Here is a 12,904-nt window from a genome sequence, read left to right on the forward strand (position 1 = left end):
TCTACTTAGACAAGCTCTTAAGTGGACCACTGCAGCGAAACAGACTTTCCTGGAGTGGTGTGGGAGAATTGTTTATATTCTGTCAATCATGTTTTAAATAAACGCAGATTGGCCAGGCAGGAAATATAGGTGGGAAAACCAGACAGGAAGTAGAAATGATGTAAGGAGAACAGGAGAATTCTAGGAAGGAGGAAGCTGATTCCTCCCACTCCTGCCCAGACCACAGAAGCAGCAGGATGTGATCTGCCCCACTGAAAAAAGATACTGAGCCACATGGCTAACATAGATGAGAAAAATGGGTTAATCAAGATATGAGAGTTAGCCAGTGAGAGGCTAGAGTTAATGGGCCAATCAGCTTATAATTTATGGAGACCTATGTGTGATTTTCTTTGGGGCTAAACAGCTGGGGGTACCGGGCAGGACAAAAACCCCAACAACAAACAAGCCAGGCCCGTCCATGTTACACTGGAGAGTGCACCCTTTCGTTATAGCATTCACTTAATACTTGTGGGAGTTCCTTTTACTCAGCCACTTGCTATTCAACGAGGCTAATTTTATCTAAGAAGAATTTAAACTCTACAAATCTGATTCTTCTATGAGGATAAAAAGTAAAAACTAGAACAAACAAAAACTCTTCAAACAGTGAGTAAGCTTTGAATTCCAATACACAATGGGAAATGAATTCTGTAGTCCTGCCTCTGGTAACTCAGTTGCAATCTTCCTTCCTCCTGCTTCCTGAGCTGGTTCAAAGTCATGCTGAGGAGGCATTTGTAGCCAGCTCTTACCCTTTTCTTCAGCCGCTCACGCTCCTTCAGAGTGAGTGTGTCAGCTTTTGCGATGACAGGCACAATATTCACTTTATTATGTATTGCTTTCATAAATGCAACATCTAAGGGCTTCAATCTAAAAACAAAATTCAAAAGTCACATTTAGGGAAAGACCATGCATACAACACAATTTGTTTTTCTCAAAAGCACCTCACTTCTTATATTACAACATGCAGCAGGTTTCCGTGATAAACAACTGACTCACCCATGTCCAAAAGGTGAGATAAAGTAGAAGCAACAATGAACCCTGTTATCAATGATGTGCCGCCTGTTCAGTCCACTCTCATCATGTAGGTAGCGTTCAAACTGCTCATCGATGTAGGAGATAATTGTCTTAAAACTGAAACACAAATTTCAAGAGTAATCATGGGTACAGTGACAGGCAGTCACTAACTTCAAAGGAAAACAAGTTTCTCTTCCCTTTCCCAATAGTACATAAAACAATCCATGAGAGAAGACTGACTGTTAATCTTTAGCAAAATGAAGGTGTGTGTGTGCACGTGCATGTGTGCATGTGTGTGTATGTTTAAAATGTAACAAGTATTAAGTAGGTTTGGTGAAAAAGTGGGACTCAACAACCTAAGTACAACAAGTTACAAAGTATCTGACAGGTAGCCTGTGAAATTAGAAGGCTGCCAACCCTTTCAAAACATTCCACTGCTTCACAGGAGGCCAAGAAGCAGGGCACTATGGGAAAGCATGCAGTCCAAGTCAGGATTACATAAGCTGTCAAACAGGATAGCACATTCACAGAATGGTGAGAAGGGGGGCATTCTTAATGCAGAAGAAGGGCAAAAAGGAACCCCTTGTTCCTTTTCTCAGTGATGCTAAGTTGACACTTTATTTTAGCAGGTTTAGAACAAGGAAGCAGGTACAAAAGTAGGATTTTCTGCACGATGAACAGGCTGCTTAACCTTCTTAATTTCCTTATTTGTGAAAATAATGGCAAAGGGAAGTCATTCACAGGTACTATGACTCAATTTCACCTCCTACCATACAGAAAAAACGTACATATACAAACAGCAACTTGTCCACTGGTTGCAGTTCATATCACAGTGCTTTATGTTAGCAATTACAGATTAAGTTTTGAATCTCAGGTCTTATTAGAGTGCTCTTAGAAAAATTCTCAAGCTGAACATAGCGGCTCATACGTATTATCAAAATACTTAGGAAGACGAGGCAGGAGAATTTTGAATTGAAGGCCAGCCTATATGATATAGTGAAACACTGCTTCAAAATAGCCAATATTTAGTACTTTTAAATGATTAGATCCAGCACTTCAAGTGTTATTAACATTGCCTATAAATGTAAATCCATTCAATTAAATAAGTAAAAAAATGCATAGCACTTGGCACGTTAGGGGTTCTGCACCCTCTGGATTCCTACCAATCCCTGCAGTTGATGGCATCCCCATAGCCAGGTGTGTCCACTACTGTAAGCCGAAGCTTGACGCCCCGCTCTTCAATCTCAACAGTTGAAGCCTCAATTTGGACAGTTCTTTCAATTTTCTCTAGAAAAGAAACAAATTTAATAGAAAATGTACTTTAAAAATCAAACATACTAAAGGAAAGATTATCCATTATCTATGTTCTTATGAAAAATGACTTGCAAGAAGGTATGCCTGCCAAGTGCTAGGATTAAAGATGTCTGCCACCACCACCCATGTAACTTTTTAAATATATAAAATTCTTTCAGTTGAGTTTTTCATCCAAAGTACAATAGAGATAGAAAACTAGGACTTTACTAGATAACAAAATAAAATAAAGGTTAGTTGCACAGATACAGAACAAAGTCTACAATCAAGATCCTAGGAGCTCAAAAAGAGCCCACTTTCCATACTTAAGTGGACAGTCTATAAAACACAAAATGACTAAGCAAAACATACATCTAAGGCTTAAGGTATCAATTATATATTCTAACAATATTCAGGTAAAAATTATACTTAACAGTAACATAAAAATATTCACCTGCAGCTCCAGGTATAATTCTTTCTGGGTAAAGATCAGTCAGGAATAAGCTGTTTATGAGAGTTGATTTTCCAAGACCAGATTCACCTGAAATGAAAACATTGTCATGACGTTCCCCATATAATTGTTAAAGCTATAGTGTTTACCATCACATTTGCTTCACGAAAAGGGACATGTATGCTCAAAGAAGATGAGCAACCTGCTTAAAGAACAAGAATCCAAGACAATGGGATAGTACAATTTGGTAGTGGCATGATCACAAACAGTTTTATCTCTTCACAGGTGTATAGAATGTACTTTGTAATTTCACTGTTGTTCTTTAAAATAAACTTTGATTTCTATTTCTTAAAAACCTTCATTAATTACTTCACTGATTCTTTGTGCTTCAATACTTTCACAACGATTTTCTACTACTCAAATTAAGAAAGTACACTTGATCCTGTCAAAAACACATTTAGCATACATGAAACCACATGTATGACATGCTTCTTTATGCTTTTTGAATAATCTGATAAAGATTTTAGGTCTTAACAGCACACACCAATTTTAGTGCTTTCCCAAACTTCTTAGTATAAGGCAAACAATCTTATCACCAGGGGTTCAAGGTGCACTAGTTCTTATAGAAACTGTATTATAGGAAAGACGACAATAGTATGGGCCATGCTGCGTGTGTATAAGCACCATCCATGGAAAAGTGATTTTGTTGCTCCGAGATGGGGTTTTACTATGTAATTCAGATCCTCTTAGAGAGCAGTGTTCACTCTCAATGTATAAGCTGTTACTGGATATTTTGATCACATCCTGAAGCTCCCAAGACTCTCAATAAAGTTTGCTTTGAATCAGAGGGTGGAGCTAGTTACTAGCTGACCAAAATTTACCAGAGGGTTTGGAGGACTGAGAACAGAAAAGCACAAGGAGTATAGGGTGGGGTTTAGAGTCTCAGTTTCTTTGGATTGAGGAATGAGAGGGGGAGGGTCACTGGTTGCTTCACCGCAGCTTTTCTGATCATTCAAGTTCATACTCCAAAATCTGATTCCCAAGTTTTTATTGATAAACAATAATTAGAAAAATGCTTTGGTGGGATGCAGATCTCTGGGTTTCCCTTACTCCTTCAACAAGTAAAATGCCTCCAAGGATATGTTGTGGGATATTTGTACACTGTGTGAAGATGTATTGGTTTGTTGGTATAATCAAAAGCTGAACAGTCAATAGCTAGGCAGGAGAATATAGGTGGGACTTCTGGGCAGAGAGAGAAGTCTAGGAAGAAAAAAGCGGAGACAGCAGCCAGATGCAGAAGTAGGATGGGCAGTACAAAGATCTGATAAAGAGCCACGTGGAAGAATGTAAATAAAGAAAAAATATGGGTTAATTTAAGTAATAAGAACTCGTTAGGAGCAAGCCTAAGCTAAAGTCAACCATTCATAATTTCTGAGTCTCTAGGTCATTGATTGCAGGTTGGCAGTCCCAGTGAGAAAGTACAGCTACATCGAGCCATGTCTCCAGCTTCAAGGTAATATTTTTCTGTATAAAATAAAAAGATTTACACTAAATTATGTGTATGTGTGGTTGGGGGTTATGTAGAAGTGAGTACAAGAGCCTGATGAGAACAGAGAAGATGAATCCCCCAGAAGCTGGAGTTAAAGGCAGCTTTGAGTTACCTCACAAGAATGCTGGACTGAACCCGGGTCCTCTGCAAGAATATCAAGCTCTCATAATGGATCAGACATCCCTCTAACCACCAACATAATATTTAATGAAACATTTTTTCCCTTCTTTATAACTATTCTTTATGATCTATGAGATATGTGATAGCTCTGTCAGAAAATTATGCTTATCTACTTTCTTCTAAATTTTTGCTTTTCATTATGTGTAGGATCTCTTTCAAGTTAATTTGCAAGTACAATAGGAAGTACTAGCTTAAGATAATTTTTTTCCACCAACACTCATTTAGTATTTTTTAAAAATTTAGCTTTTCACTACTGAATAATCCTGGTACCTCAGTCAAAAGTAGCTAACCTTATAACATGGATCTATTTCTGGGCTATTAGTCTCCATGCCTTGATTATTGTAAGTAAGTCTTCAAATCTAGTTAAGTTCTGCAACTTTGTTCATGTTCTAACCTGCTTTATTCACTCTAAGTTCTCTGAATTTTCATTTAAACTTTGGAATTAGATTTTCTTTGTTGGCTTTTTTTTGTGGTGGTGGTTTGTTTTTTTGAGACAGGGTTTCTCTGTTTATCCCTAGCGGTACTGGAACTCTCTCTGAGATCAGGCTGGCCTCAAACTCACAGAAATTTGCTTGCCTCTGCCTCCTGAGTGCTGGGATTAAAGGAGTGTGCCACCACCGCCCATCTTGGAATTAGATTCTTAATATCTATTTTTTAATAGCCCAATAAAAATGTTGATTGGGAATAAACTGACTGTGTACAATCTGGAGGAGAAAGGATATCAACTGTGATGGTTTGAATGAGAAATGTTCCCTCTAGGATCAGGCAGTTGAATATTTGTTCACCAGTTTGTGGCCCTATATGGAGAGGTTTCCTGGTTAGAGAAAACAGATCATTTAGGGGTTAGGCTTCTATTGCCATGCTAAAATACAATATATATTATGATCCATAACACGGTATGACAGAATCTGTATCTGACAAACACAAATACATTCAAGCAACCATTCAATTTCAATAGTCCTCCACTGTAATTTTATGATTTACTATTTTTAAGTGAAAATTAAACACAATACTAATTAAATGATTATATTCATCATCTCCAATATGTAAAAATTCTGCAAATTCACCTTTAATAATACCTCACAAATTTAGGCTGTCAGAAAATTTGACTGTCTCCTTTTCGCTGTTGTTCTTGTTTTTTTGAGATAGGGTCTCTCTGTGTAGTCCTAGCTGTCCCAGAGTTACCAATGTAGACCAGGCTGGCTTTGAACTGACTGAGATCCTCCTGCTTCTGCCTCACAAGTGCTGGGATTAAAGGCATTCACCACCATATCGGTCTTTGAGAGCTTTCTGGTTTGATGTCTCATGAGAGAGTAGCTAATGTTGGCAGGGATGGCAAACATGCAAAGGAAAACTAAGAGGGACTAGAGGATGCTTCTGAAGTGGGTCACCAATAAGGCTACTGGCAGCCTCAGTTCCTTGCCTGATAGTCTTTTACAAGGTCATGACAGCTAGATTCCTCTAGAGAGAATGACTCAAGCCATGGCAAAGTAGGAGCCATAATATCTTTACGACATAGTATTGGAAGTCCTATCATTTCTTCAACATCCACTGGCTGTATTAACCCTGTTTAAAAGTGGAGCAAAAAAGAAAGTAAAGCACTTGCTGCTCAAGCCTGATGACATAAACTCTATCCTTAGAACCCATATAAATATGAAAGGAGAGAACCACCTGTTGCGGGAGGTCCTTCTACTCCTCCAGCCAATAGCCGCTGAGATACCAACCCATTGGGGTGTGATCTCTCTCCCTTTAAAAAAGCGGCCACTTCCCTCCTCGCTCTCTCTTACTTCCTGCTCCGCTTCTGGCGACTAGACTCCCTTCCTCATTGCACAGAGGGCTGTTGTCTGGGACGGTGATCTGTAAGTTTTTTCCCCTTTAAATAAATGACCATTATATTAATCATAATTCCAAACTAGCATGGGATTGTTTGTGACTTACACCTACGCCTTCATCTGGCGCCCAACGTTTGGTTTTAGGACCCCTCCTTCCTCCGCTCAGCTGCCTGCCACCAGTTCGGCCGCGGCCTGTGCCTTGTGCATGGAGCCAGCAGTTTAACATAAATCATCACACAGTGGCTTTTCTTGCTGCAGTTCTTTATATTTTCCCTTTAGACACCTCAGATTGACTTCAAGTCCCCACGCAGCCTATTGTTTGCCTCCCCACGTGGATTTAAACTCCACAGGCCCACGTAGTCTCTGCCCACGTGGTTTGTTCTTTTCTGAGTCGTTTTTAAATCTCCCTCCCAAGCGCTTGAGTGGCGGAAACCAGAGCATGCAGTTGCCGGTTGCCTAAAGCTGCAACCCCTTGGGGTGACTCTGTCACATGGAGGCATACACGGCTTCCGGGTTACTCTTCTCTACCCCTGGACTCTGGGTTTATGGTTCCGTGTACAGAATTGATTCAATTACATTTACTTTGTTTAGCAACTTACATTTCCCACTTTTTAACAAATACTAGGCGGACACTGAAACAGGACCCCTTTTCATCGTGACTTGGCAACAGCGCCACCTGCTGGATAATATGGCAGTTTTCGTTTCCAACACAAATTTTACTGTTTTGTTTGCCAATACAATGGGTTATTTCATGCAAGGTTTATATGACTATGGGTATAACTTAATTTACTGGTTACTAGGTTTCAGTATTCTTTTGAATATTCTATCATTTAGGAAGATTATGGCACTCCTAAGAACCATACAATCTTTACTAGAAACTCATGCAGGTCAGGATATTCAAGATTCAAAAGAGACAATAATAAAAAGACTTGAAATGATTGAAGAAATTATTGGAGCTGGTGAACAGAGTAAGAAGGCACAAGGACAGGATACAATGCCACCACCAGCTATTAGAACTGGCTTACCCAGGGTTTTAGCGACATACCCTGTAATTCATTCTGACAAAGCGTCAACTTCTAAAGGCTCAAAGGAGTCAGAGAAGCTAGATGGATGCCAATAGCAATGAATGATCTAAAAGAAATTAAGCAAGCTATTGTTACCTTTGGCTTGCACTCTGCATATGTTAAGAAAATGATAAGGACTTGGGCTTCTAATGCTAGAGCTACCCCCCATGATTTCCATCAGTTAGTGTCTGCAGTTTTAGATAATAGACCTTCCTTGATGTTTGAAATCTATTTCAGAGAAGAATCCAAACATATGGAACAGCAAGGAAAAGCAAAAGGTGTGGAGGTTTCCCAAGATCAAATTCTTGGTGCAGGAGAATATGCTGATCCACAGGTCCAAGCTCTTTATGATGATGAAGTACTGTGTCTATGTCACCAAGCAGCTTTAAGTGCTTGGAATAGGCTACAAGATCCAGCAAAAAGGGTTGAATCATATACCAGAATTAGGCAGGGACAGAGAGAACCCTTTATTGACTTTTTGCAAAGATTAATTAAGGCTCTGGACATAGGGGCAACAGACCCAGAAGCTAGACGAATACTTCTTGAATCTCTAGCTTTTGAGAATGCAAACATAGAATGCAAAAAGATAATTGGGCCTTTAAAGTCTAGATCAACACCTATGGATGAATGGATTCAGCATACAATGAATGTTGAGATGTTTAGCTATAATGATGAATCTTGGGTAGGAGAAGCAATTTCTAAAGCAATGAGGAGACATCAAACTGCCAGGTGTTTTAATTGTGGTAAATTAGGACATTTGCAAAGGGATTGCAGGCAAGGAATTACTAGGAATAATATCTCTTCTGGGAATGACAAAAATAGGAGACCTCGGCCTTCAGGTATATGTAGGAGATGCGGTAAGGCCGACATTGGTCTAACAAATGCAGGTCAACAACAGACAAACAAGGCAACCAGATACCGTCGGGAAACTCGTTGAGGGGCCTCTCGCAGGCCCCCAAGCCAACAGTGGCCCAGTCATTCCCAATCACAGTGGAGAATGTGCCTCACCAAGAAAATTAAAAGCTCCAATTTCCGCTGTAAAAAATATTACTGGTCTAAATGATGAATTACACATGGAGGATGAGTCAAAAAACCCAGTAGGACAGAGTAAACGTATATTTTGGCAGACTTTTATTAACGATCAAAGACCAAAGCTAAGAGTCTGTATAAATGGCACTTTTATTGAAGGCTTATTAGACACAGGTGCGGATGTAAGTATCATTACTCCAGAATCTTGGCATCCGAATTGGCCTCTTCAAGAGGTAGATGTTCAGTTCCTGGGAATTGGAACCCTATCTCGTGTAAAACAAAGCACAAAATGGGTTGAATGCATAGGGCCCAAAGGGCAAATAGGAAGACTAAGGTCATATATAGCCAATAATGCAATAAATTTATGGGGCCGTGACCTGGCTAATACCCAGATTAACATTCCTGTAGTTCCAGGAACTCATAATTCTGGGAAGGATATGATGAGGTATTATGGAAAAAGGCCACCAGCCATTCAGGCTGTACAAGAACATACAGCAAATACCAAACCTTTAGAGGTACCAACAGCCCTACCTTTAAAATGGCTAACTGAGAAGCCAATATAGATCAAACAGTGGCCTCTAGCTGAAGATAAATTACAGGCATTGGAACAGCTGGTGCAAGAGCAACTAGATGCTTAGCATATTGAAGAATCAACCAGCCCTTGGAATTTTCCTGTGTTTGTTGTAAAAAAGAAATCTGGTAAATGGAGAATGGTGACAGATCTAAGAGCTGTCAACAAGGTAATTCAACCTATGGGCCCACTACAATGTGGAATTCCTTTGCCTTCTCTATTACCAAAAGGATGGCCTCTTATAGTTATTGATTTGAAAGATTGTTTTTTACTATACCGTTACAAGAAAAGGATAGAGAAAAATGTGACTTCACAGTGCCTACTTATAATAATTCTCAGCCTACTAGGAGATATCAATGGACTATCCTCCCACAGGGTATGCTCAATAGTCCTACATTGTGCCAATATTTTGTAAGTAAGCCATTGGAAATAATTCGTAAGCAATTTCCCAAGTCCATAATTTATCATTACATGGATGACATTTTGTTGTCTGATTCAAATAAAGATACTTTAGAAAGGATGTTTGAAGTAAAGAAAGTCTTGCCTAAATGGGGATTACAAACTGCCCCTGAAAAGATTCAAAGAGGAAATTAATTACCTAGGTTACAGAATAGGGTTAGAGAAAATTAAAACGCAGAAGGCACAAATTAGGGGAGACCGGTTAAAGACTCTTAATGACTTCCAAAGATTCCAGTCTACGACCATCTATTGGGATAACACCTGATCTAATAGTTCATTTAAACAAAACCTTAGATGGTGATAAAGATTTGAATAGTCCAAGAAAACTGACAGCTGAAGCAGAAAAGGAACTGACAATGATTGAGGAAAAATTACAGGAGGCACATGTGGATAGGGTGAACCCAAATCTTAGCTGCATCCTAGTCATATTGCCTTCCAGAACTTCTCCTACAGGGATTCTAATACAGAGGGAAGATATTATTTTAGAGTGGATATCTATACCTAATAAACCAAGTAAAAAATTAAAAACTTATGTGGAAAAGGTCTCTGAATTAATTATAAAAGGTAAGCTGAGACTTCGTCAACTAGCAGGTATAGACCCAGCAGAAATTATAGTGCCTTTTACTACTGAAGAAATAAAAAAGTTATGGGAAGACAGTGAACCATGGCAAAGAGCTTGTGCTAATTTTTTGGGAGAAATTAAAAGCAACTATCCCAAAAGTGGTAGACTTAACCTCATAAAGAGAACTTCTTGGATTCTTCCTAGAATTGTACGTGATGCTCCAATAACTGGAGCCCATACGTTCTATATTGATGCAAATATATCAGGGAAAGCAGGTTATAAGTCAGATGAATTGAGTAAGGTGGAACAAGGCAGAATTATATGCCATTCTTATGGTGCTAAGGGATATTAAAGAACCTCTTAATATAGTTACAGATTCACAATATGCAGAAAGAGTTATCTTGCATATTGAAACCGCTGAATTTATACCAGATGACAGAGTTGACTTCATTGTTTATCCAGGTACAAGACATAATCAGGAACAGGCTTTGTCCGATGTACATAACACACATCCGGTCCCATACAGGTTTGCCTGGTCCTCTAGCACAAGGCAACACTGAGAATGATCAATTATTGATTGGAAGTGTGTTGCAGGCCTTAGAATTTCATAAGAAGCATCATGTCAATAGTAAAGGCCTAAAGAAAGAATTTTCCATTACATGGCAACAAGCTAAGGACATTATAAAGAGATGTCCTACTTGTTCTTTCTATAATCAAACATCATTGCCTGCAGGGAGTAACCCAAAGGGTACTAAGAGAAATGAAATCTGGCAGATGGATGTGTTCCACTTGATGGAATTTGGTAAATTAAAATATGTACACCACACCATAGACACGTATTCAGGTTTTCAATGGGCTACTGCCCTGAGCTCAGAAAGGCTGATTCAGTAATCACACATCTACTGGAAGTTATGGCCATCATGGGAATACCTGCACAAATAAAGACAGACAATGGTCCAGCATATGTATCTAAGAAAATGAAACGCTTTTTTGCTTATTATAATATATTATGTGATATACACATTACAGGTATACCACATAATCCCACAGGTCAGGCAGTTATAGAAAGATCAAATCGTACTATAAAGGATATGCTGAACAAACAGAAAGGGACCGAAAATACCCCCAGAAATAGATTACATAATGAGAAAGGAACAACAGCAGCAGAAAGACATTGGATAATGGAAAAGTCTGCTGAACTAAATCAACCAATTTATTTCAAAGATGTGCTGACCTCTCAATGGAAGCCAGGAGATGTGCTACGTTGGGGAAGGGGTTTTGCTCTTGTTTCCACAGGAGAAGAAAAATTGTGGATACCATCAAAATTAATAAAGGTTCGATTTGGAGAGAAGAAACCTCTTGGAAAGGAGAAATGACAACTCATCCACAATGATGATATTCATACAGGTGGTAAGAAAAACATATAGAATGGGGGCAGGGTTCTGTTCTTATCTCCACAGGAAAACACTCATCTTTGAAAAATTCAAGGGATCCTGGATGTTTGGATACTGACAGATGGAAAAATACCTGCCCAATAGGAACTATCAAGAAAACTGAATAAGTTGTGTAAGTAAAATATACTAAACCATATTTCTAAATTTATAGAGCTGGTTTTGAAGTTGGACTCTGGCTCATTCCCTCTCTAATTCCAAGCCTGTTGGTAAGAGAAAAACCCAGAGTTTCTGGAGTTTCTGTCTCATGTCAAGAGCCATGATAGGGGACAGAAAGAAATATGAGTTTAGAAAACATCTTTGCTTTTCTTCACATCTATCATACTTTTCATTGAATATATCTATCATGCCTTTCATTGAATATATATATGTGTGTGTGTATATGTCTATATGATTAATGTTTAAGGTTTTCACAATGAACAATGAGTTTTTCCTGAAGTGACATTTAAAGTTTCCAGGAAGAAGATGGGGCCCCATAACAACGACTCCACCTGGTTGATATGACGTCATGATACTGATAGCGCTACTACAAGACCTGTTCTGGGTAGCAGCTGCACAAGACAGTTCCAACTTGGTTAGCTGAAACGGTGCACATCTTATACAACATTCTGGCCAGACCTGCACAAAATACTCAGAGACTATTTGCAATTTTAAAAGACATTGATCTTGAAATTTAACCATCATTTTACTTTCATAGGATCCCCCAGAAAGAACGTCGCCCCCATGACAGCTGGAAGTAACTCTAGATGACGACGTCCCCTCTCCCAGTAAAGTTTGCCCTTGGGTTTAAGGACATCATTTAGGGGTTGATTATAATTGGTATACGGTTGAGGGTTGGGGGAGGAATTTTATAAACTCAGGGATTGTTTGAAAAAAAAAAAGAGGGATAATGGGATAATAGATTGGTACTTGTTGATACTTGTGAGTTATTGTTTTGAGACAAATATATTGGTATCGATTCTTATATATTGATACAAAGTGAAATTATATTGACTACTGTATGCATGCATGTTTCTACCTGTTTAAAACATTTTTTATGTATTGACAAATACCGTATTGATATATATTGTATATATTTACCATATTGCAGTGTACATTTCTACCTCTGATTAAGATACTTATATATTGTTTGTGTATTGATATATATTTATCATACTGCAATGTATATTTATACATTGTTTATATTTGGAGGTCATTGTCCTCATTTGTTTCACAGTCGTTTATTGTCTTAGTCTTTAAGTTAGATAGGTACTGAGAATTATATAGATCAATAGTATTCTAAGTTTGTCATTTATAATTAGACTAATCAAGTTCTTTAGATACATAGAGATTATACTCAGTATAGATAGATATTCTTCAACCTCTTCAAAGAGCTGTAGAAAATGGCCTTTAATCTAACTCAGAGTTTTGTGGTAG

General features: G+C 38.5%; 1 protein-coding gene across 5 annotated transcripts in view; it reads right to left on the reverse strand.

Moving 5' to 3' along the window:
* The window catches only part of Septin2 (septin 2), a 39,706-nt gene that overhangs the window by 10,470 nt on the left and 16,332 nt on the right, over window positions 1–12,904 (reverse strand). For all 5 annotated transcript variants that reach the window (XM_057759158.1, XM_057759168.1, XM_057759174.1 and 2 more), the window contains exons 4-7: window positions 2,795–2,881; window positions 2,214–2,337; window positions 1,033–1,167; window positions 786–903 (exon numbers count right to left, since the gene is read on the reverse strand). In XM_057759158.1, coding sequence (XP_057615141.1) covers window positions 786–903; window positions 1,033–1,167; window positions 2,214–2,337; window positions 2,795–2,881 — 464 coding nt within the window. The remainder of the gene's footprint in view (window positions 1–785; window positions 904–1,032; window positions 1,168–2,213; window positions 2,338–2,794; window positions 2,882–12,904) is intronic.

This window comes from Chionomys nivalis, chromosome 2 (assembly GCF_950005125.1).
Source record: "Chionomys nivalis chromosome 2, mChiNiv1.1, whole genome shotgun sequence".
Taxonomy (NCBI): domain Eukaryota; kingdom Metazoa; phylum Chordata; class Mammalia; order Rodentia; family Cricetidae; genus Chionomys; species Chionomys nivalis.